This window comes from Lepisma saccharinum, chromosome 18, assembly GCF_977018435.1.
Source record: "Lepisma saccharinum chromosome 18, izLepSacc3.1, whole genome shotgun sequence".
Lineage (NCBI taxonomy): Eukaryota > Metazoa > Arthropoda > Insecta > Zygentoma > Lepismatidae > Lepisma > Lepisma saccharinum.
In genome coordinates, this window is record NC_139246.1 from 50735711 (window position 1) to 50762654 (window position 26944).

A 26944-nucleotide genomic window follows, 5' to 3' on the forward strand; every position below is an offset into this window, starting at 1 on the left:
CGCCGAATGTGCATAAATTATATATCGTCTGAATCTGTGATTCATTCTGCATACAACGGTATATCTTTCATATCTCTAGGGCATTTAGTTTCTGAGCTATAGTCATTTCAAGGTACCGCTGCATTTTTAAGCTTGAATCAGTGGCGTGGCTACCATTCCTCTTGGGGGTACAACTCAAGTTACATTGGTCATATGATAATAATGCAAATATTTTTGTGTTCCTTACATGTCAGCGATAATTTCCATGTGCATGTCGACACTGTCATGTACTCTTTTCTTGGGGGGAGGGTGGGGGAACCAATTTTTTATTCCGAAATTTTGGAATTTTGAGAGTTAGCCCCCTCCCTCCCCCCCTGCCACATATATGCCGAATTTGCATAATTTCATATAGTCTGAATCTCTGGTTCATTCCGCATACAACGGTATATCACTCATCTCTCTAGGGTAATTAGTCTCCGATCTACACTCATTTAATTGATACTCTGCATTTTGCTCAAAATCGGCTCGGGACCGAGAGGCTTACTTGTGAAAATGGCCTTGGAACTCAAAAGGTTAATATAGGTTAAGAAAGCAATGAATCCAACTAAGATAAGCTATGACATGTGATATTAAAACATTTAATTTGTTAATTAATGCAAGATTATTACCATGACATGAAGGTCATGAATTGCAATTCATGATGGATGCGGTAAACGTGGTTTAAAATTACTTATGTGAAATTTTGAAATTTCGCATTTCCGTGTTGCACATTTCAAAGACTCTGTCTTCATTCACTAAGGGTACGGCATCTGGAGCGGAGATGGTACCATGTCACTGCTTTGTTTGTTCCTGGGCGTCGGTAGTTGCAATTTCTCCCATTCGGCAGCACTGGCATGTGTATCCTGGTTTGCTGTGTTTTCTGCTTGCTGCCGTCAGATGGCACTGCCAGGTGGTGGCTGGGGGGCAGAGCTGTTAGGTGTGGTGCAGTTCCTGTTCCTCACGTGGCTGGAGGGGGTCTAGTATGAGTTTTCTGGTCTGGGATCTTTTTGAGGACGGGGTGCCAAGTTGGGTGTGCCTGTCTATTAACCAGGTTCAGTGCTGGTTTCTGTTGGACGATAGCATGGGTTTCTTTGACAGAGCCGGTTGGGTGAAGTACAGATTTGAGATGGTGAGGTTTGTGGAGTGTAGGTGTTGAGAAAGGCGTGATTTTGGTGTGTCTTTTTTGGCATCTTTTACGTGTTCATCAATCCGTTCTTGGACAGTGCGGATGGTTCCCAGACCAGAAAAAGAAAAGTGTGCATACTTGACCCCCCCCTCCAGCTACGAGGGGAACAGGAACTGCACCATACCGAACAGCATGCCCCAGCCACCACCCGGCAATGCCACCTAACAGGAAAAGAAAAAACAGCAGATGACTGAAACCAGGATACACACGCCAGATCCACAGAATGGGAGAAATCGCAACTAGTGCCACCCGGGAACAAACAAAGCAGTGACGCGGTACCATCTCCGCTCCAGATGCCGTACCCTTAGTGAATGAAGTCTTTGAAATTAATAGGATTTAACCATTAAATTGTGCAACGCGAAAATACGGAATTTCAAAATTTCATGTAAGTAATAAATTTCAATGTATATTATATTCATAAAAATAACAGCATTTTGTACTAAGTTGCAGGCTATTTAGTTATTGCATTAGGAAAAAATCAATAATTTTACTAATACACCTATATCATCTAATACAGCTGAGCCACAGCCAGCTAGTAAAGAACCCATGAAATAAGCTTTACCATATGAATGGCTAAGTATGGTCTAAGGCTTCAGGCTTTGGCTCGAGCTATGCAATGCATGCTGGTTTGTCTCTCCTAGGAGGGAGAGTAACAACTTTTCTCCGGAGATTTTGGGAAGTGTATGGGACTGGTGGCCACCCACCATCGTGATAAAATTGGGGAGTTACAAATGACTACTGTAACCCAGTCATGGAAAAATATTAAAAAAAACATAACTGCGGGGTTTGTCCTGCTGACCACACATATCACCCCATAAGGGGTTGGATGATTGCTGAGACATGCAGGAGTGAGTCCAGCAGTGATTAGGTAAGACTTGGCCTTCAAGAGCTGTTGTGCCAGAGATTATTATTGATTGATGTAATTGTTGTTTCACGTCCACGTTAAGCACAGAAATGCTAATCAGGACTGGTCCTACAGTTTAAGGTGGAATCTGAACCACTGTCATGTGCCTCCACCTGGTACACAGATTATTATTAAATGTATGAAAAAACTAATAAAAAATTGAGTTTAAATTAACTGTTACATATAATTTAATTATATTTTACACTTCTTATAAAAATATTGTACTATATGTTCAGAAAGTAAATGCTCGGTGACTGTGGCCAAATCAAATTATTTGCAACATGTAACAATGCCACTTCACATTTACAATGCGTGAGTTTTGTCACACTAATGTAGACGGGAGAGAATGAGTTGCTACAGAAGTCTGGTTCTAATTTGCAGACTTTAAGTCTATTCCATCTTGTAAAAATAAACTAGTGTATATTAACAAAGTTTGCAAGATTGCCGATGATCCTTAAGACAAAACTTCAAGTTAGTTTGTTGAAGTGGTAAAGTGGGAAAGTGATAAAGGCCTGGCCCAGTTGTCTGAAGATCGAAGGCTCGAATCTCTTATAGAGCAGATTATTTTCTTTTATTAAGTAGAATTAGTGTATTGTCGACATTTATAAGCAGCAAAATACAATAAATCTAATTCCTCGTCGATGCCACTTAGGATGAGTTTTTCGTGTAGTTTCTCCAATACTAAATTACTTCTAACAGGAGGCAATAGGGTGGACAGAAATATATTGGCGAAAATCTTAGTCCTTTGAGGCCCACCCTGTGAGGTTATATATGAGTGGATTGTTTTTAAATAAAATAGAGGAACAATGACAACCCATATACCTAGTGGCATAGCAACATATCACGAGGTCCTTGGCAAGATGAGAATACGAGTCCCCAACCGGTTTTTAAATTTGAAATCTCAATGTGACTTGATACAAAATATTCAGAGATAAGTCAGCAAATATCATATTTATATAATAAATCATTGAAGAAAATTATATTTAATAATTTCACTCACTCTAATAATGTCTTTCTTTGTTTTCTGGGAGCTGAAATATGAAGTTGTAGGAAGGAAGTAAGACCTGCTTATATTATCCATTGCCTTCTTGAGTTACGAACAACCCAAGCATTTATATGCCTCGTACTTGCTTCGTAGCAGTTGGAGGTGCTTTATTGTTAACATATTAAAATCGGGAGTGCAAGGTCGAGAGAAAAAAAGAAGACAAGAGAAATTGCTTTTTATTCCATAAAATAATACATGGGTAAAAATGCCCAAGCAGTTATCGTGATTTTTTGCGAAAATGTTACACATGAGAAATATGACAATTTTTAATTTTTCCGGGCCCCTTTAGGCTTAGAGCCTGTATGTCGCACCCCTGATTTGACGTATTATAACGTTTAACTAGAATTTAAAGCCAGATAAAAACAATGTTTTAATTCTATTGCCTACAAAAATTAACCCCTTCCATCTTTTTCCCCTCACTTCTATTTAATGCAATTTATGTATCAACCCCATGAGAAGCCGAGGCCCAGGGCAGTTGCACACCCCTTGATACACCACTACATATACCTCCTTTACAAATTCTTAGGCAACATGCTGCAAAACAACCAAGGATGACTCATACTGCTGAGAGAACCTTCGCGTTCACTGTGTAAATTGTGGGCTCAGACAGAGATCACGAAGCTTGCCAATCGTAGAACTGCGTGTGCTCAGCTCTCAGTCCTCTTAGGTATACTGTTGAATCACACACGACATGGGCCATCCTACATGTGACCAAATTCTAAATGTCCTTGTTTACAATATGTCGAGTTAACAAGAAAACATTATGTTTCGTACTTTCCAGGAACACTAATTTAAATGTAATATGCTTTTTATGAATACTTTTACCCCCACACCTTCATGGCGTGGTGCTAAGCACAGGGGAGCACTTTACCTTTACCTTGAATAGCAGATAGAATAGTGCAATATGGTTTCAACACAGGTCAGACATCCCAACCAACCACAATCAACCCATCTGCAAGCAACCCAGCCACAATCAACCTCCACCGGCCAATATAAATGGTTTGCCTTCCCCTACCATACCACCACTTCCAACTGCATATCCAAAGCCCTTCTCCCATATGGCATCAAAGAAGCGCACAAACCCGATTCCAAAATACTTGATAAACTGAACAAACACAAACGGTACTTCCTCTCCTCCCTTGATAACCCAGGTGTATACGATGCAGAGTGCAAATGTAAGGCACATTACATAGGCAGGTCCTTCAGATCTGTCAATGAAAGAATCCAACAGCACCTAACAGATGCGAAAAAAGCCCAACGCACTACTGGTCGTGCTAAACATATCAAATACAATAGCCATAAAATTCAAAAGGTTCAAGTCAAACACACTGCCCACACACTCGTAGACACCAAAATCAGGGAAACGCATGCCATAATGCTCGAGCTAAACATCGATAGCGGACAAGCTCACCACACTTGGATTCCCCTACTAAACAGTCATCACCCAGAAATAGCAGACGACATGGACCCAGATGCACAGTTAACAACAGCGCACCTAGCGGCAGCCGGAGAACTACAAATAAAAGACGCACACCAAGCAACAGTACAGCAAGTTCCAACGAGGATGGTGGCAGCAGCCACTGAAATTAATAGAACGACGAAGAAAAAACAGTTTCGCGGATAAAGTGAGTACTAGTTTCTCCGTATTTATATACTACCGCGTTTCTCTTTTCCCAATTATGAATAAAATGAAACATGGATAAATGTAATAAAGAAAAATTGTAAATAGTGTATTATTTAAAGCTAGTGTTTGCATAGAATTGATGTAACTATATTATTTTCTTGTCCATCATGGGTTAACTGATGAAGCTATGCTATTAAATCTTGCCTCTAAATCCATAAACAGACGCTAACATTAATGTTGTAATTAGGGATGTGACGAAGCTGAAAATTTACCGATGCCGATGTACTCACCGATATTTTTTGCAACCGATACCGATGCCGATATTTAACCGATTCCGATACATAAGATTATTAAACAGAAATGGGATGTTATTTTCAGCATGACAAAAATAAATTTGCTATGTACATTTCTATTGCATATCATATGTATATACATATATATTCTCAAGAGATGCGAATGTACATTTGCATCTACAAAATGTTATGTGAACCTTTAAGAACATGGATTCTCAAGAGATTAAACATTAGTACACAAGCAGTTCATTGAAATGCAACATGAATTCCTGTTCTGCCAGATTCAACTTCAGAACCATGAGATTTGGAAGCACTTCAGGAAGTAACCTACTTCTTCTCTTATCTCAAATCTGTTCAGCAACACTGAACACTCAATCACTGAATACTGATGCAGAAGGTACGCCCAAGTATTTTCTCAGCACTTGATTCAGGTTTGAATACTCATTTTTGAATTTCCAATACAACAGCAGATCCTGGTTCAGCAATGTACTGTCTTATTTCCGATTTATAGTTAGGTTGATCCTCTGAATGAGTTTGCAATAATTTTATTACAAAAACTCTACAATAATGACGAATCATAACCAAATTTTCAATAAATCTTACAAAACTAGAATATAAAATTATTAGAAGGTAAAAAAACTAGTATAATCTGTACCGGTTTAAATATCGGATTTTTGCCGATGTGTCAATTTCGGCCGATTTTCATACATCTGTAATCGGCTTCGGCACATCCCTAGTTGTAATTGTTAGTAGCCTCGTGGGAAGCTGTCATTTGATAAAGTGATGTCTCTTGCAATTTTCCACTTATATTTCTTCAGTTTTTATTAAAATAATAAATGATTTATGTTGTTTTATACCTTGAAAAATTATGTAGTTTTATGCATTGTATACATGCAGTGAGCGAATAAGATATTGACTTTTTATCAATGCACTCACCATTCTCTATCCACATACAAACATTTCTTAAAAATTGAAAGAATATCATCATCTTCCACCACCCCCCATGCAAGATCAACAAACAGTGGAACGTTAATGTGGAAATTCTTAGCAGCCACATAAAAACATAGAACTTTTATTGAAAAAAAGAATATTGGTTGAGTTATGGATAGAATTTCCATTTTTAAAACAAAAAGTAGATAAGAACATATTAGGTTACATGAGTCAACAGATTTAGTCTACATCTTAACATTATAATTGTGTTGTAAAATCTGTAGCTGTATATAAGAATCTGACTGAGGGACGGCATGGGTTCAAGTCTGCCCGGGTTCTCGGCCTGTGTATAGGACCGGTAGAAACACACCATCGTGAGGAAATTGGGGAGCTACGAGTGAGTACCATAACCCAGTTTCAGAAATCTCCTATAACGGCTGAGGGTTCGATGGGCTGACCTCATGTCACCCCAGTACCGGTTGAAGTTCTCCACACCTCTATGTAAGATTGTGGTAGGGAGGCTGGCAGTCGGGAGATAGGCCAAGGCCCTTCGACGGTTGTTGCTCCATGGGTTATTTATTTATTTAAGAAGAAAAAATCTAAGGCGCTTTTCGAAATGAGCAGGTGAATCCGTGGATTAAAAATGCATGCATGTGCTGTGGTTACAAATTTAAAAAAAAAAATTACTGTCTAAATGCAAATTCGAACAAACAAATGTTGGTGCCTCATTGGCAACTAAAAAAAATTTGTAACCGTGCTCGAACACGCATCCTTCAGAGCGTGAAGCCGTAACACTAACTTCTCACCTACACCTTCTAGTAGTAGGTATTTACAGTGGAACCCCGATTTTACATTTAATTTTGATGGTCCTAACATAGTAAAATGTACGGATGGGCCGATATGAAATTCTGGCCGATACCGATAAAGTACAGATATAAAATTTACCGATAACCGATATTCTATGGATCCGATATAAAATTAGATATGGTACTTGAAGAACATGAAATGTTCCTCGATCTCCTTAACAAATGTGTGTTTTGAGGTGACTGCAGTGCAAAAGAAGTTGAATATTTAGACAATTACTTTTTTAAAAAGTAGGGCATCGAGATTGTCTATAAAAATTACAACAAAATGGCAAAATTTTGCACTAAATTATAAGATATTTATCGATATATCAGATCGGTAAAATAATTGGTAATTTTACCGATAAACCGATATGCCTATATCGGCCGATACTGATAGAGTACCAATTGATCGGTCCCATCCCTAGTAAATTGTTAAGAAATTTTCCTCGATTTTACATTTTCCCGTATTTTAAGTTTTTTAAGCTTGTTCCCCCGAAAAACATAAAATCGAGGTTAAGATGAAATGAAACTTGCAATTTAATATAATAAGAGCACGTTCAGCATAAAATTCCCCGCGTATTTAAGTGGGAGAACAATTGACCATCAAAAGCGTGAGGACACAACAGGGGTGCTGCTTCACTGTATTTACTTTCCATGTAAGTTTTCGAATTGTTTCACTCCTGGCGACGCAAATTTCTTTTCAGATGTAGTTGTTTTTCCAGACCGATGCATTTTTTACCTTCTGCCACCCATGGAGATCATTATGGAATACATTATTGGGATGCAACTCGCAGAAAAGAGAATATCTTAGTTTAAAAAAAAACTTGAGGTGGGAATGTGTTCAGTCACACATTTAACCTCAAAATTTTTCATGTTTGAAGTTTATCTAGCAACGTCACCATCAACAGAGCATTTATTTTCTGGACATATAGTACCAGGGTGACCGCTCTAGGATCATGATAAAATTCATGGTTTTCAAGGCAACTATCCAAAAATTCAAGGGTACGGGGGGCAGATGCTTTCTCTATTTCAACTTTACATATTATCGTCTCTCACCACCTGCACAAATACTTACATTAACAATATAAAGGGTGTGTGCGATTCCAATGTATCCAAAAATTGTAATTCAATTCAACTGAACAATATATATAATAAATTTAATTTAAGGTGTGGAGTTTACATTTGCCATTTCACATGCTCAGGCTACAAATACATCTACAAACACAAGTTACAAATGTTACGGGATATAGTAATCTATGAAAAAATTGTTAATTGTATAAGAATTTCACACTCTACTTTACCTAATCAACTTCAATAATCTTATGTCTGTCAGACATATTGTTCTACATAGAATACTAACAAATCAAACGGATTGAGAAAATTCTATTTTATTTTCCATGCAGCTTTCTTATCTTTTCCTTCGCCAAAAATAAAAACTAAACTGTGAAAAACTTGCCTCAAGGCATTAAAAAATATGTATAAATTCAAAGGGATTTGGATAATAAAATTTGCAATTTTTCATGTCTGAGAAAAATTCGAGCAAAATTTATGCATAATTCCTGGTGAGTAGCCAGCCACTCTGTGTACTCACATTTATTGAAGGCACTGGTTCTGGTAAAACTTGTGCTTCTCTCTTCTTTTCCTTCGAGACTGACAAGTTGGAGACACTACAAAATATTACTGAGAAAAGTTGTTTGTTTTGATGTCCTCTATACGTTTCTGTGGTCTGTGGGCACCAGGTAAGAATAATATATAAATATAATGATTTATATTCAAATATACACTCCTTACAAAAAGATTTGAATATTGTTATACAGTCAACTCTCGATACAACGACCTTTCACAGTTCCCGGGAAAAGGGTCGTTGTTTCGAAGGGGTCGTTATTGGAATTTGCACCAATTTTCAGCTTAAACGGAGCTCAAACGGACATAAAGATGCCTAAGAGACGGTAATACCATGTATCCTATTAGTTATACAACCTGTTATGCACATGACGCGTGTTGTGAGAAGGAAAATAGAACATGAAAACGTTTTCATAAAAAGGATTTAAAATAATGTTACTTTCTTTCAATTGTGCACCGTTGTTGCTCTCCCAGGAAATTCTTACAATTCTAGTTCATGAGAAACCCGTTTGCACCGAGACCTATGGAAAGGAAAACAATATCTCGCTTATTGCAAGCTTAACTCGAAGAATCTTGACACCAGTCAGACTGGCGCCAGCAAAAGTCGGGAGATATCTGGCAGAATGAAGGTTGGATTTTATACGGGTCTACTGGAGCATTGTCTGATACAAGATTAACTGGTAAGATTAGATCTCTCTGGAAAAACGACACAACCTTTCTAAAAAAAAAAAAAAAAAAAAAAAGGCGGGGCTGTAAATTTCATTTTGATTGGGCAGTGTAAAATACATCGTAAAAAAGGTCACGTTTTCTTTGCTTCAACCAACTTCATTCACCCCCCCCTTTCCCATTCAAGGGAGCAGTCCAAACTCCTTCCTTGACTTGCATTGTAATTCAGTGTGAAAAAGGAAACGCGCAATTTGCGATCTGTTTTCACCCAGTGCGTATTCTAGGACACGTCATTAAACATAGTCGCAGTCGATAATCATTCGGGTTTGGAATTGAATTTCACTTTAAACTGTATATTTAGTCCCGATTAGCCCATCAGCATAAAATGAACTGAAAACAAGCTTTATGAAACTGCGCATTTTCACATATCAAAATGGTAGATGTTAATCGACGATTTAATGTTTGATTTTGGACTATTCTCGATGTCAAACACCCACTCCTCCAAAAGTTTTCCCCTTGAATAATGTCTTTTTAATCGGTCTCAGCGAACATTCCTACACTGAACACCTTTTTTTTTTCCTCCCACACGAATGGTTCTGAAGAAAAGGCTGATGCGAGTTAAATTTACAGTTTTGCTTATCAGAACAGAAGGCGCAGAACGTGAAGTTGTTTTAACTCTTGTTTTCCTTTCTGCTTTCTGGAGATCGAATTTCATTATCGTCAAATCAAAACAGCTTTGGGAGATTCAAAACAATAACTTTTTCCTTCGGGCTGGATGAGTCATTGCTGTTATCAGCAAGCAAGAGCTTTGCAGATGCTAGACAAAACAGTGACGCCAGGTGCAGCATAAAAACAAGGAGACTGGCTGGAAGTTCGAGCAACAGGTGGCGGAAGAGAAAAATAAGACTGAACTTTTAACAGCATCTAAAGAACAAAGAAATGACCCTTGCTTTACGTTTTACCACCAGGCAACAGACAATAATACGAGCAATATTTCCTATGCAGACAACAGCATAAAAAAAAATAGGACCTGAATTCTGCAATTATCAACATTGCCATGCACACCAGTGGCGGAGAATGAGCTGGGGGAAGTAGGGGCACTTTTTTTTTTTTTACTTGTTCTATGGTTTTTGTTCGTTTTCAAGAATATATCCAGAACTGGTTGCCCCATTTCAGACGTCAAAGGAAAGGAATAGGGGTGGGTCCACTTCCACCCTCGCCTGTAATCAGCCCGTGTGCACACACGAGCAAGAAAATCGTGGCTGAAACAATCGGCATCGCCCCTCCTCCCACGTTTGCTGACAGGAAAAGAGGGAGAAGTCAGTCAGCCAACGGAACAATTTTTTGGCAGATATTACGACATCGACACAATTAGGAAAACGTATGAAGTGCGATTATGATGCACGTACGATCGAAGTAAACTTTTATGGAAACCTGGATGACAATGCATTAAGCAGGTTGACGATCTTTAGTTGGCCTATGTGGTTTTGATTATCTCTAACAGTTTCGCTTTTTTATGAAGTGTTACAGGGGAAAAAGAACACGTTTTGAATGAAAGCGGTTACCGGAAGTTGTCGGCTACAAGGCCAAGAGTTGCTCACTCACGGGAACCTTCTGAACTCTAGGTCAGAGCTGGACAGACGGGCCAGACTTCCAGGTGCCACGCGTCTGTATTTTGGAACCTTCCTGCGATCTTATCTCTCAAGCTGGTGTATTTATCGATGAAATGTGCCATACACATGGCAAAGACTGCAAGTCCAGCGGTCATTTCGGTCTGCTCCCCTCCCTCACCCGCAAGTTTTCAACAGCTTTTAGGACAAGGAAACAAGTCAAGGTCGATTTAAAATAACATCGAAGCACATTCCTTCTCTTCTCGCGTATCCAAGAGCAAGAGTGGCAAAACAAGCCTGGCACGTTGGGTAGCGGCCGTCAGGTGCGGGGTAACATTGGTGCACTTGAGGGAGGGGAGGGCAGACGTCAAGTGCTATTGGATATCACTCAAAATGGTGTAGTGGTGTCTATTTTTAGTTCAGAGTTTATTTTTTGTGAGCGGTAGAGCGCTCGTGAAGGGAATGAGTGAAAAAAAAAAAAAACATTTTTCGGCCAATTTTCTTCAATTTTTTTAAAACTTTTTTCCCAAATTTTTCAACTTTTTTCTAAATTTTTCACGGTTCCCCGGAAAAGGGTCGTTATACCCGGGGTCGTAGAATCGAGAGTTGACTGTATTAGGCACAACTACTTTGGAATACTGTTATATTAGGCAATAGGTGATAGGCAGGGTGGCACATGTTGGCGAAAACACAAAAACGTCCAATACACAGCTGTGCCTGTTGCCTAATATAACAATATTCCAAACTTCTGAACTGAGGAGTGTAATAATATATAAAACAAAATAAAGTTTTTCAGAAATATGCTTTAACAATGTACATGCAAAACTATTACCTTTAATGTATGCGTTTCCATTTCTGTCCTCCACAAACTTAAGTGGTTTTGGTTTTCCTCTGTGTAGTAATGTTCTATCTAGTAAATCATACACTGTTTCATTGTAGATCTCGGCACAAGAAATCCACACAGAACAATTCATGTTTGACTGGAGGCATACAGAAACCCTCGTATCATCCCTGACCCTATCTTGAAAGTCATTAAGGGACCTCATTAGGAACTCTGCAAGAAAAAAAAAAGGAAATGTTTCTAATCATAATTTATGACACACACACACATATATGGTCTTTACCCACAATCACTGGAAAAACACAACTGAACATGCACTGTAGGTGTGTTTTGATTGATTGAATTGAAAATTGTGAGTGTCAGCACTTAGGCATATTTTGCACCTGTGTACAACATGGAAGTGAGGTTCACACTTGGGTGCCTTACCATGAAGTTCATGCCCAGTATGTGTGTGTATTATCTATTACATATAAATAAAATTGAGCTGACACAATGCCCATAATGATAGTGATATTCTAACCAATTCCCACTGATATATGAGTGCTATTTTCTTCCAACCTCCCGATAAGCCACTAGATAAGAACCATGTGTCATATGGAAATTCTGTAGAGCTGTTCAGTGGCTGTTTCATTCACCACACACACTACTATGTATCCATTCAGGCAGTGTTGAGTAGCAAGCTTGTAAACATGTTTCAGAAGATCACGGTGCCTGCAAATTATGAAATGCGTGCCATACTTTGCTTTCTTCTAGCTAAAGGGTACATTGCAGCCGAAATTTATTGTCACATGACTAAGGTCTACAGCAACTTTGAAACTCTCCGGAAAATAAGCCGCACTTGACATTTGTTCTTTTTTGTTTACTGTAATGATTACTACAGGCATAAATAAAGAGAACAGTTACACATGTTCGCTTTCGCAATGTATTTACATTCTCGTAATGAATGTAGAAAACATACAAATCTCTAATTCAGTGGAATACAGAAAAGAACAACCAGAAACTATGCTTGTCAGCTTAATTAGATCCCCTCTTGGCTTTTGGCCACTCGGATGACGTCAGAGCTGTGACACCCCGCTGAGAGCCATGCGCATGCATCCCCTGTTTTAGTCTTCCTACCATGGTTGGGACCATCCAGATTGAATGTATAATGCGGGAAAATGTAAAAGCCAGGAACATGCTTTTAGCTGCATATACAATGGAACTGAGATTTTACGTTCCCGGATTGTACGAGGTGCACACCAAAAGTACGTCCCGTTTTGTTCTGAAGTCAACATTGATTCTCTTTTCAGGGAAATAACTATGGCATCGGAGACTTCCATCCTTCGTCTTCAAGCAGTGTCAGTTTTGTGTGCTAGGTGGCAGTAGTTGAGTGACAGTGCCTGAAGGAGTAAAACGTGTTTCTGATACTACCTGGGGAAATGAAATTTCCACTTGAAGGGCAACGGGTAATTGTGAAATTCCTTACCGCAGCTGGACGTTGTGCAGCCGATATTCATCGCCAACTGGAGGCCGTGTGTGGTGATAGTGCTCTTGCAGAAAACACTGTTAAGAAGTGGGTGCGTGAGTTCAAAGATGGACGAACGAGTGTGAAAGACGAGCAGAGGTCTGGACGTCCGAAAACAGCATCAACTGATGCTAACATTGACAGTGTTGAACATTTTATCATGGAAGATAGGCGTGTCACCATGCAGGAGATTTGTGATACCCTGGGGCTAACAAAGGGAACAGTAGAATGAATAATCACCAAAGATTTGTGCCTAAAGAAAGTTTCCTCTCGCTGGGTTCCACGATTGCTTTTTTGACGATCAAAAAGATGCTCGCGTTCGTGCTAATGTTGTGACCTCATTCTTGGCTGACCACGGTATTGAACTTCTGACACATCCACCATACTCACCAGATTTAGCCCCGAGTGACTTCTGGTTGTTCCCAAACCTCAAGAATTCTCTTCGTGGATGCCATTTTGCCAATGGATCATCCCTGGGAAGTGCTGTTTTCCAGTATCTAAAACATAACTCCAAATATGACTATGCCACATGCTACACAAAATGGACTGAGCGATGGCAACTATGTATCAATAAAGAGGGAGAGTTTGTTGAAAAATAAACACAGGTTATTTCATTGTATTTCATATTTCTTGAAAATTAGAACGAAACGGCACATACTTTTGGTGTACACCACGTACATCTTTCCGCATTATACATTCAATCTTGATAGTCCCAACATAGCAAAATTTCATAGAATTTTCCTCGATTTTACATTTTCCCCGCATTGTAAGTTTTTCCAGCTTGGTCCCCCTGACAAACGTGAAATTGTGGTTTCACTGTAATTATATTGTCTTGAAAGGACATGACAAATATATATCTGGAAGAATCCCACCCTGTCAATTCTTTAACTTTGGGGAACCACTGGACAAGAAATGCACATATATATTGTGCTAACTTTCCTGAAAACAGACTACTGACCTACATGGTTTCTAGCAATATTCATTTAATTAGCTTTATATTCTGATTCTAAAGCACTGAAGAGAAGATAAAATTTAGGAACCAATCCTTTTAGTTACTCACCTTGGCAGGAACCAATATCATCTGAGTAAACAGAATTAAGGCTCTCTTCTGAAGAAGAAGAAGCAGCGGAAGTTGCTAATTTTGACGATGCACCATGATGCTTATTTGCCTGAAAAATAAATAAATAAATAATGAAGTGCCAGCCGGTAAACAAATGCATCTATGTGCAAGGTTGTAATGGGAATATTATTTTACAGATACTAAAAAAACAAACGATATAAATAATATGTTGGATTTTTGCCTATTTTGCCCCTATGCAAATCCTGTTTGATGAAAGAAAGAACTTCAAATTCTATTTTTGTCTTTTCCGTCAAAAGCCAGGGAGGGTCACATGAACCACTGAACCAAACGGCTTTGTTCTGTTGCCGAGGTGAGGGGAAATTCTCGTGGCATTCTGCATTGCAATTCTTTTTTGTTTCGAGTAGTTTTCGAAACAGGTGGCATCCTCAACAGGGTCAAGCACGGAGAAGCCTAATGGTTGCTGCCACATAGCAAGTGAATGGGTTTCCGGTTCCGTGCCTCTCCCTGAAATGTGAGCAAAGGGTGCATGTTGACAGCAAAAAGTCCTGTGTAAGACTGGACAAAAACCAGGCATGTAGCAACACCACTTTTACCCCCTTGAAACTCCCACAATCGGAGGTGAAAAGCCAGAGTTTCCTGAAGTTTGTTCTTTTGTAAATTTTACACTTCAATGCAGAAATTTTCAGCGACGTCAAAGTCTACTGTGTTTCAAAGGCAACAGATCCCTTTGCGGTAGCACTGGCAGAGAAGTTTCCACGCAGGTTAAACTTTTGAGGGGGGGGGGGGAAGTACCAGGATAAACATACCAATAATAATACTAATACTAATAATGACATTGTTATGACTTATTAGTAGTAGTAGTAGTAGTGGTGTGTCAAAGACGTTATCATCTTTGTAAATTACACAGAAAGGGGTAGAAGTCTGTGTTAAAGCATTTATGTTAGAACAAACTATTTAAAACATTTCTTTTAAAAGAAAGTTTAATTTCACATTAATTAATAATGGAAAACAAGTACACAAACTATTTTTGAATGGCAGAAAATGTATGATAAATGCATTCCTAATATTATTTTCTTCGTACATATAACTTTCATGTACAACATGTTTTTTACCCATATTCAAAATGTAGTGATGTAAAATAAGAAAATACATGCCAACACTAAATTGTGTACGTATTCAAAGTTTCTCTAATACACACACCCACACCCACACACATAGCATATAGGTCTATTTTTTATATTCATTATATAATAAATTCATCCACCTCATAACAAACCAACAACAAAAATTATATAAATTGTCTCAAATGTGCACGCTCCTTTTCTTCCCAACAATTGTTCATGCATTTAAGACAAAATCCATCATGAGAAGTCTTATTTCTCTCTCTCTGGTAATTTACAGTGCATTACAGAAAACAATCATATTGCGAGTGAAGCGAACAAGAAAATTATTAATCCATTTTTTTGCAACCTGAAAACAATATTGTTTTAATAGGGCGCAAATTATTTCACAAGGTGCTATGGCATTCTCTCTTTTACAACTTTTATCATTTAGATTTTTCGGAGGCTAGGCCGGACTCCCGCCGCTCCCTAGCTACGGCTCTGAACTTGACGAGACTAAGAAAAGCAGGTAATGCGACCGAAGCGAGTGAGAAAATTTTATGAAATGTATTGTTATTTGCATAAAATTTGAAATCGAGGGGGATAATTGCCCCTCTGTGCCCTCTGCAGGTGCCCTTGGCCTTCAATCTTTGCCACTTTGCCCTCCTTAGAATTGATTTCTTCAAGGGGGGGGGAGGGCAATTTCCCCCTGCCTCACTGATATGCACACACAAATATAGTAACAATATGAAGTGTCTGTGTGATTCCAATGTATCCAAAAATTCTAATTTAATTAACAGTATATTAAAACATTTCATTTGAGGTTCTTAGTTTACATTTTCCATTTCACATACTCAGACTTGAAATACATCTACAAACACTAGTCGCACAAATGTTAGTATATATTCTAACCTGCGAAAAATTGTTAATTGTGTAAGAAATTCAAACTCAAATCTACCTAATCATCTTCAAGAAATCGTATCTTGCAATAATCTTCCATGTCAGATTGCTCTACAAAGGACAGTAACAAAGTAAACAGATTGAGACTTCTGTTGTTGTTTTTTCACACATTATTTTCCTTCCTCGATAAAAATAAAAACTAAACTGTGAAAAACTCGCCTCAGGGCATTTATCAATACGTATAAATTCAATAGGATTTGGATTAATAAAAAGTTGCAATTTTTCACGTCTACGGAGAAAAATTCAAGCATAATTCCTGGAGCACAATAATTCACAGAGAATTCCGAGTGAGTAGCCACTTTGTGTTTAAAGTACTTCAATGTGCAACGTTTTTTCCCGTATCAATTTAAATACGGTCCAGGAACCATTTTTCAATAAAACAATAGGCAATTTGGACAGAATTAAAATTATGCTAGAAAAAAAGGTTCCTGTCCTGTTGCAGAACCCATTAGAATTTATTGGTTCCTGAACCTATAACAACCCTGGATACAACATAGAGGTGGCTGGAGCATGAAAACAGGGCCAATAGACCTACAGCCATGTATGTAATTTTTAATTGTTGTCATTAATACAATGAAAAGAAACAAATTTCAGTGCATACTGTTGGCATTATTTAAGTGTAGGGAATAATGCAAGAGATTTGAATCGACATGTAGCTTTCTTTGTGACCAATTAGTGCCTAAATGATAGCAGAGACTAAAATTATCACCTTGTAATCTATTCCTGGAGAGAGGGGGTTAATTTCAGGGGTTCATCCCACTTTAACCATTTTGGTACATCTGCACAGAAATGGAAATAACAGGCGATGAACCATTTTGGACTATTTTCTGAAAATTAATTACTCAACTATGAATACAAAAAAACTACAATTTACTATATAACTAACAAAAACTGTGTGTCATTTACTTGGAGCATCAGTAGAGACATGCATATTTAGTTTTTGACAAAAACACGAAATTTGAAATAACACATTGCAATGTTAATTTTTAATGTTTCTGAAAGGGGTGAGGTGCATTTTTTTTCATTTTTCCAAGAATGTTTTGTCAGGAATGATACTATATGAACTACAAAATTAAAAATAAGCTCTTAAACACGAAATTTAGTTTATTTATGGACACGACAACTTCTGAAGTCTGAATTATCCTCAGTGTCATGCAAATCACGGAAAATTGATTAATTCTGTTGCAAATATTTTAGAAGCAAAAATGGACTCCCTTATACAGGAATAACTTAATACTCTGGTAACTACTTAAGTGTGCTATTAGAAGAGACATGTAGAAATTTTCAGCGAAAAATGCAGGCTCAACCAGGACTCGAACCCGGGTCTCTGACATACCATGCCATTGCTCTAACCACTGAGCTACCGAGCTGGACTGGCCTCACCTGATTTTTCACTATTGCTGTTTTACCTGCATGGAATCGTCTATCCTGGGAGGAACCAGGCAACATCGAAATCTACCCATGTTTTAAAGGCAACAGATCCCGTTGCGGTAGCACTGGTAGAGACGATTCCACGCAGGTAACACAGTGATAGCAAAAAATCAGGCGAGGCCAGGCTGGCTCAGTAGCTCATTGGTTAGAGCAATGGCACAGTATGCCAGAGACCCAGGTTCGAGTCCTGGTCGAGACCTGTATTTTTCACTGAAAATTTCTACCTAGTACATCTCCTGTGTGTGCCTAATCTTCAATAACTAACATCACTACGCAAGGAGGAACCAAGCAACATCGAAGTCTACTATGTTTCCAAGGCAACAGATCCTGTTGCGGAAGCACAGGGAGAGACGATTCCACGCAGGTAAAACAGCGATAGTGAAAAATCAGGCGGGGCCAGGCTGGCTCAGTTGTTAGAGCAATGGCACGGTATCCAGAGACCCAGGTTCGAGTCCTGGTCGAGCCTGTATTTTTCGCTGAAAATTTCTACCTAGTACATCTCCAGTGTGTGCCTAATCTTCAATAGAAGAGATATGTTTATTTTGTATAATAAGTATAGAAAATAAAATTCATGGAGGCACTAACTCTAAGTTGAAAATAAATGTACATCAGCAATGAGTTGTGCGAAAATTCAGCGAACCCTACATACAAAAATCTTCTACATAAATGAAAACAAATTAAGGTTTTCCTTTGACTCTCCCTAACTTTTCCACACTGGAAGAATTAAATTTGAACTTCGGTTGTCTTAAAAACTTTGCTTCTTATTTGCACAATAGGTTTAGTGTGCTGGGTGAAATGTGGTAGAAACACAAAGTGATTTGGGCTTTTCATAATTTTCTGAATTATTACCAATTTGCTGTTTAACACATTTTTTTGTGTCATAAAAAAAAGGTTTGACCATGGGAGTCTAAAAAAAATTCTTTATTGTTAACAGATACCTTCACCATACAAGAATCTTGCTGATTCGGATACACAAGCTGTACAGTTCTAACCCCCTCTGTTAGCATGCAGTAGTACAATCTTAAAATAAACTAGAGACTACAATAATGATGAAGTATTCTTACCAGGAGCTTGTCATGGCTTGACCTCAGAATTCTGCTCTTTGCTTCTTCTTCACATCTCCACGAATCACCATTAAGCAGAACGACATCAGCAAAATTAGCAGGTTTAACCTTCATGTCTGATTTGTGCAAATCTCTGATGCTGTTAAATAATACGTCCAAGCATCTCGGAACAATACCAGGCTGGGTGGAGGTTCCTAATAAAATAAATATTATTCTCTATATTTTACATTCATTAAAAGCTGGACTACACTCTTCAATATTAATAATTTCTTAATTTAAGCGCTCACCTTATAATTTCCAAAATTCTGTCCCAAATTTTGGAATTTTTAAAATCCAGTTCCACTATTCTATATTGTATGCTCGTTACTGAGAATACATATTTTACCTGAAATATATCTAACAAGATAGAATATCAATATGTATAAAACTTACGTTTCAATATCCCAAGTTAACTCTGGCTACACACAAATGCAAGAAAAATGTTAATTTTCAAGAACATAATGTAAGAAAACTATTTTTACAAAAAGTTTATAATGTACTGCTTCTAAATATAGTATATACGTGTATGAAATGAAAGTTTAACCTTTAGTCCCCCGCCGTTCCATATGTGGAACAAAAAAAAGTATGTCCCTGTCAGCCACGGTTACATATATGGAACAAACAGTTTTAGATACAATTATCGACGGTTTGCCACACTTATATTTGTATATTGAGGTTGAAACACTGACAGTTCGGTTCGGGAACATGTGTTTACGAAAATTCCAAATCCCCCCCTCCTTTTTCGGAATATGTCACGTGTTTGGGCTCACACTTGACAGACACAATGAATGCTTGGTATTTACGATGTTGTTTTCCTCCAAGCTTCCAACGCTGTGATTTAGTACTGATAAGGCACACATTCTTCTTTGTGTTTAGACCTGGTGATCCAGCCGAAAGTAGTAGCAAGGGGGGGGGGGGGGTCAATGAGAGGCTGGATTGGAAGAGGTTTAGCAGTGTCAGCTTTCTGTCGCCTCTATGTTAGAAATGCAATGAAGCCTGACGACAGCCCGAGGCCAGAAGCCAGAATCATGAGTCTATCCAGAAGTTTAGACAAAACAAAGGATTGCAAAGGCTCCCTCCCCTCCTCTGTTTAGGAAAGGCCTCGCCATAGACGTTGAGAGCAGTGGCTGTGAAAGACAGTGTTTTGTGCTTTCCAATTGTGTGCCCCCTGAGCTGTGTTGAACTTGTGTTGGGTAATTTTTTTGTGATATGTGCTTCTGATTTTTTTCGTTTGCACTTGCATCTTGTGTAGCTACTGTGAATCCATTTGCTCCCTGTTGACTCGGCTCTTTGTGGAAATATGTCCGGAAGGAAACGATTATGCGTTAGGGAGATCGATGAGCTTTCATATGATACGGACAATGAATGTGAGAGCATGGGATCAGATGTTGACTTGGATGATGATGTTGAGGGGGGATATCTGATTCTTCTTCGGATGAAAATGACTCTCCTCTCCCAACAGCATCATCATCGATGTCATCAAGTTCGTCAACCTGGGGCCCGCGCACCTCTCATGTTCAGGGTCCAACTCCTTTACCTTTTACTGGCCGGCCCGGACCCAAGAACTCAGATTTGACTCCTGATTCTTCACCTTTCGATTCTTTCCGCCTATTCCGGACGGATGCTCTTCTCGACATTATTCTGGTAGAATCTAACTGATACTACCAGCAATTTGTTGATGAGAATAATCCGTCCAGGGTAGAACCCCCCCATCACCCTTGGAGAATTATTCCTTTTCTTTGCCCTCTGGATCTATTTTGGACATAACAAGCACGACTACATGGACTCTTACTGGCAGACAAATTCCTTCCACACACCTTGGGTCCGGCATGTTATGTCACGCAACCGTTTCCGACATATCCTAGCTTTCCTGCACTTTGCCGACAACTCTTCCCCTCCTCAAGGCAACACCGATCAACTTTGGAAACTACGAAAGGTTCCAGAACATCTGAGACAACGTTACTTCAACTTGTATCACCCGACGGAACACGTAGCCATTGACGAGGCTATTGTTCTTTACAAGGAAAAGGTGCTTTTCAAGCAATATATTCCAAAGAAGCACAAGCGATTTGGCATAAAGCTGTACTTGCTTTGTGATGCTTTGGGATATACTGTTGATATGTTAGTTTACCTTGGAAAGGACAGTGCCAGACAGACTCGAACTGTGACAGCCACCCATGCCCTGGTCATGGAACTAAGTAAGAGAGTACAAGGAATTGGTCATAAACTTTTTATGGACAATTACTTTACCTCTCCCGAACTTTTTGATGATCTCGCAACAAAGGGCACCCAATGTTGCGGAACTGTCACTAAGAATCGGCGTTCCATGTCCACTGACTTGAAAACGGGGAAGACCAAACGTGGTGACCTGGACGTGTATACAAAGGGGGACCTGACAGCTATACGTTGGAAGGACAAACGTGACGTCCGTGTGTTGACAAATTTTCACACAAGGAAACTTCACTCATGACCACGGCAACCCTTTGAAGCCCCAGATCATACTAGACTACAATAGGAATATGGGTTACGTGGATAAGGCAGACAGAATGACATGTACATACCTGACTGACAGAAGGACGATAAAGTGGACAAATAAACTGTTTTTCTACCTTCTAAACCAAAGCATCCTCAATGCATACATCCTCCTCAGCCAGGTCTCCCGGACTCGCAGACATCCGAGACTTCCGGATAGCTTTGTATGAAGAGTTGGTTCGGCGGGGATCTATGGAGCAGGCTGGTCCTTCTAGACCTTTGATTGTTGATCATCCACCTCCCCCTGAGATGGTAAGATTGGAAGTTTCTGCAAGCAAGCATTGGCCTAGAAAGACCAGCAAGCGCATGAGATGCAAAGTGTGCAACAAGAAAAAAGTTTTCCGCCGCACGTTTATTCAGTGCAAGAAGTGTCTTGTTTTTCTGTGCCTTGATCCCTGTTTTGAGAAGTATCACACAGTACAATAGATGGTGAGTACCTATTTATATAACCCTAATTATTTTGCTGTGTTATATATAACTAACTAGTCCTCGATCATGTCTCTTTTTCGAACGGTTTGCCAAATATTGTAACCCAACATAATATTTTAGTCATTGCATTGTTTTACATAATGAGACTTATTTCACTTTTTATGGCAGCTAGGAACATGAAACAAGTTTCATTATGTTGCGAAAGGTCCATTCTTTGAAAAAACGCAAAAGTTAGGGTTTTCTACCCAAAGTAGCTGGAGAAGAGGGGGTAAACTTCATATTTTATGTTTTTTCATTGAAATTCGGGGGATGCAGCCCCCGCCCGTAACCCCCCCGTGGTTGGGGCATCCAAATTTTACATGGTTGCATGCACTGATGTTCTACCTGCAAAACAAAAGTTATCCGAAGTAGATTGGTCCCATAGTGTCAGAGTTATAACAATTTTATGAATAATATGCAAATTCGCTATTTTGAGGAAAAAAACAAGAGTTTTACGTTTTGTCTTATTATTCAAATTGTATTGCACCCACGAACATGAATCAAGTTTCATTCTGTTGCGGAAGGTCCATTCTTTTTTTTAAAAAAAGCAAAAGTCCCAGTTTTCTCCACAAAGTAGTTGGAGAAGAGGGGGCAAACTCCTCATTTTTATGTTTTTTTCATTGAAATTCGGGGGATGCAGCCCCCGCCCCCTGCAGTTGGGACATCCAAATTTTACATGGTTGCATGCACCGATGTATTACCTGCAAAACAAAAGTTATCCGAAGTAGATTGGTCCCATAGTGCCAGAGTTATTACGATTTTTCTCCATTATGTATACAAATTCAAATTTCGCGCTCAAAGCCTTGGCGAAACTGGGCTTACTTTCGTCAGACCGCGCGGCGTACTAAAGGTTAAACAATTCAGTTCACTCACTTATAAACATTATGTATACAAGTTATATACATGTGTATATGTAATGAACAAATTTAATTATCACGAGTGTACTCAGGTTAATGAAGGATATACATTTTTATCATTATAATAAACAAACATAATATCTTGCCTTCAAATATTGTACATATATTTTCAAAAATCTTACAAATTGCAGATGTGTCAGATGGCATGTTGGTGTGGATGGCAACTGAAATCTGAGTTTTGGGTGGAGGAACGGTGATTATTGATCCTTAGGTTCAAAGGGGTGGAGGTTTCGCCTAAGTACAAGTTGCCACAGATTTGGCAGATGAGGATCTAAATCAGGTTGGATGAGTGGCAGGTGCCCTTAGGGTGAACTCACCTGCTGCTGTGGGGATCAGGAGGGTGGGGGAGGTGATAAGTATGGGGCAGGTCTTGCATCTGAAGTTTGTTGCACCTGTGAGGTGGGGAAGTGGTGTGGAAGGGGTGGGAGTTTCTGACCAAGATGTTTTGAAGGTTGGGGGGGTGGGGTGGAAGGTGACCCTCGGTTTATCCCGAAAGATGTCCCTGGTGTCATGATCACTGTGCAGGATGGGGAGGAGGGAGTGGAGGGTATGTCTGATTTTCGTAATGTGGGGGTGGTATTGGGTGATCAGAGCTGGAGGGTTTATTTCGGTTGTGGGAGGTGGCTCTAGTGATTTGTTTGTTGATGAGGGTGGAGGGGTAGCCACGGTTGGTTAGGGCTTGGTGCAGGCGTAGGTTGTAGTTTTGGCAAGATGAGGGGGATGAGTTGAGGCACCGGCCTCTGAGAGCAAGGGAAAATGGGATGGCTTTTTTGGTGTGGTAGGGGTGTGAGCTGGAGTAGTGGAGATACTGGAGGTGGTTGGTCGGTTTGATGTGTATGGAAGTTTCAAAATGGTCTCCCGCAATGTGGATGTCCACATCTAGGAAGGTCACTTGGTCTTTGGAGTGGAACCAGGTGAATTTGAGGGTAGTGAAGTTGTTCAGTTGGTTTAGGAATGTAGTGAGGGAGGGTTCGCCATGTGTCCAGAGGAGGAAAATGTCACCTATGAATTTTAGCCAGAGGAGTGGTTTCAGTTGTTGAGAGTCAAGGAATTCCTGTTCCAGCTTGCCCATGAACAGGTTGGCATAAGAGGGGACCATGCAGGTACCCATAGCTGTGCCACTTATCTGCAGGTAATGTTGCAGAAGCAGAAGTTGTTGCAGGCAAGTACAAGGTTGGCTAGTTGTATCAAGAAGTAAGTGCTGGGATTATGGGGTTTGGGTCGGCTGTTAAGGAATGATTCCGTGGCACGGCCATGGGCATGGGGAATGTTGATGTAGAGGGCTGCGACATCAACTGTTGTGAGGATGGTGTTTGATGGTAGGTATGGTAAGTTTTGGATGATGTTAAGTGGTTGGTGTCACGGGGGTAGGAGGGCAGGGCTTGGAGGTGAGAGTCTAGAAAGGCTGATATGCATTCAGTGGGTGAACTGTAGCTGGACACAATGGGTCTCCCGGGGTTGTTCGGTTTGTGAATTTTCGGGAGGAGGTAGAAAGTGGGGGAGCTGATAGCGGATTGCCCATCACAAGGCCCTCGGATTGATTGTAGAATTTATCCTCAAACTGAAAGTACTATCAGCTCCTTTAGCCAACATCGTCATGCACCTGACTGAAAAGAGATACTCCACACTCCAGAACTACAATACATCCGATATGGAAGGTATGCAGACGACACAATAGTCTTCTACAAAAAGACAGAACAACCCAACCTCCTAGTGAACAAGCTAAATAGCATCCACCCCAGGCTCAACTTCACCGTAGAACAAGAAAAACATGGTAAAATCAACTTCCTGGACCTCACCATCAGCCGTGCACTTAACAAATTCACAACCATGTCTAAAGAAAACCAGATGCAGGCACCCAGTACACACATGCTCTCTCTATGCATCCCCCCAAACAAAAAGCTAATGTGTGGCTGAACTTTTATCGAAGAGCCTTCTCCTACTGTTGCAGAGAAGAGGATCTACGAGAGGAGAGAGCCACCATCACTGAAATAGCCCTGAAACATGGCTACACTGAATCACAACTTTCCACTTGGTGCAGTAAAGCAGAAATACAGGTCAAACACCCTAACCAACCACAATCAACCCCCAGCGACCAATATAAATGGTTTGCCTTCCCCTACCATCCCACCAGTTCCAACCGCATATCCAAAGCCCTTCTCCCATATGGCATCAAAGTAGCGCACAAACCCAATTCCAAAATAGCTGATAAACTGAAAAAACACAAACTGTACTTCCTCTCCCCCCTTGATAACCCAGGTGTATATGATGCCGAGTGTGAATACAAGGCACATTACATCGGCAGATCCATCAGATCTGTCAATGAAAGAATCCAACAGCACCTAACAGATGTGAAAAAAGCCCAACCCACTACTGGTCGTGCTGAAAAAAATATCAAATACAATAGCCATAAAATTCAAAAGGTTCAAGCCAAACACACTGCTCACACACTCGTAGACACCAAAATCGAGGAAACTCATGCCATAATGCACTTCCCGCACGGGCTAAACATCGATAGTGGGCAAGCACACCACACTTGCATACCCCTACAACAACAGTTATCGCCTGGAAATAGCAGATGACACAGACCCAGATGCACAGTTAACAACACCGCACCTAGCGGCAGCCATAGAACTACAAACAAAAGACGCATGCCAAGCAACAGTACCATGATGTTGGTGGTAGTGGGCACTGAAAATAATCGAAAAAGAAAAAACAGCTGCAAGGATTAAAGTGAGTACTAATTTCTCCGTATTTATATGTTTATTATAATTTTAATACAAGAATGTTAGCACACGTGTCTTTACCTGTAACCCCTATGTGCATTTACTTGTACCACACACGTGCTTTTACTTGCACCACGCACATGCATTTACCTGTACCGCCTTTGGTCTCGAAGAGATAAGGGGGGCAGGGAACATTCAATTTATTTCTCCCAGTGAGGTGCCAGGGGGAGTATAGGGACCTAATTTTATTTAGGGCTTTGATCGCTGCCGACGTCACGGGCTCCCCTGTAAGAGAAAGTAGGAGGCACACGGTACCCCCAACCACAGCTGGGAACTGGTCGTAGCCAATCGGTACCCTCGATGAGCTGGATGCTTGGGTGGTAGGATCAAAGGATGCCGTGACACTTCCGGCAAGTTAGGAGGGAACGGTCCTGGTACTTCCAGTCAAGCCGGGCAGGTAGAACCTGAGTACCTATCAGTGGAAGCAATTGGACCAGGTAGGTAGGTTGTTCTTCTTCTTTCTTCTCCCTCCTTCCTTCTGGAATGGCTGGTAGGTGTCAGGCTGGGAGACCGGTTTACCCTGGATGTTGGCCTGTTGACATCAGGTAGCCAACTGAGCTCCGGGCCTCGCTGCGATGACTTTATACTCGCGGTGGCTTATGGGCGGCGGAAATCCTAACTAAGAGTACGCGTTGCCAACTCACTTTTTGATTACATGTTGCAAACTCCATACTGAGAATTATCATGGTTTGATATTTAGAAAACACTAGTGGGAAAATCACTAGATGGACGTGTTAAACGAAAACTGTGTGTATTTAGACAATACAATTAATAACGAGTCACGCAGAACTCTGCATTACTAACAATGGGTTTAACAATGTAAAAAACAATTATTAACGTTTAAAGAACAAGTTGGATTTAAAAACAAAGTGTATGCCTCGCAAGTACATTTAGCATGCATTCTTTAAAAAAAAACCTTGTTAACAAAATATGTTAAATTAAATAGCGACCATGCAGGGTTATTAAATGTGGTGACCACGCAGGGTCGTTACACCATTTATCCTTATCTTTGAGATTTGACAAAGGGGCAGAAAAGTGAAGTAAATTAACTAAACCAATCATTGTGATAGTAAAAATTCTTGATATTTTTAAGGACTTTATTTCTTTACTTTTTTTCGACTAGTAGACACCCTGTAATTACAAACTATAAGTGGTAATTTGCATGATAGAGTAATTATTCATCCAGTGTATAACTGCTGATATTAAATTCTAATAATGTGAAAATTTTAATATATATCTCATGTTTATTTACAGCAATCTAACATGCGAGATACCAATGAATTTGGTTAACGTGTCACATTAATAACATGTTAAGACAGTGAATGTCGGCCAGCTTGCGGTGAAAAAATTGCAGAGTGGGAAGCATAGTGGAAAGTTCATCTTAATCAAAATTTCTAAAATTCACGTAAGTAATTTTAAACCGCATTTACCGCATCCATCATGAATATATTGTTTGTCGCATGGCTTTTTATACCTT

The 26944-nt window shown here is 39.7% G+C and overlaps 1 protein-coding gene across 3 annotated transcripts in view; it reads right to left on the bottom strand.

Moving 5' to 3' along the window:
* LOC146002569 (uncharacterized) overlaps window positions 1–26944 on the bottom strand; it is a 205775-nt gene that overhangs the window by 117940 nt on the left and 60891 nt on the right. For all 3 annotated transcript variants that reach the window (XM_083140509.1, XM_083140510.1, XM_083140508.1), the window contains exons 5-7: window positions 18726–18919; window positions 14150–14258; window positions 11577–11798 (exon numbers count right to left, since the gene is read on the bottom strand). In XM_083140509.1, the coding sequence (XP_082996635.1) occupies window positions 11577–11798; window positions 14150–14258; window positions 18726–18919 (525 nt within the window). The remainder of the gene's footprint in view (window positions 1–11576; window positions 11799–14149; window positions 14259–18725; window positions 18920–26944) is intronic.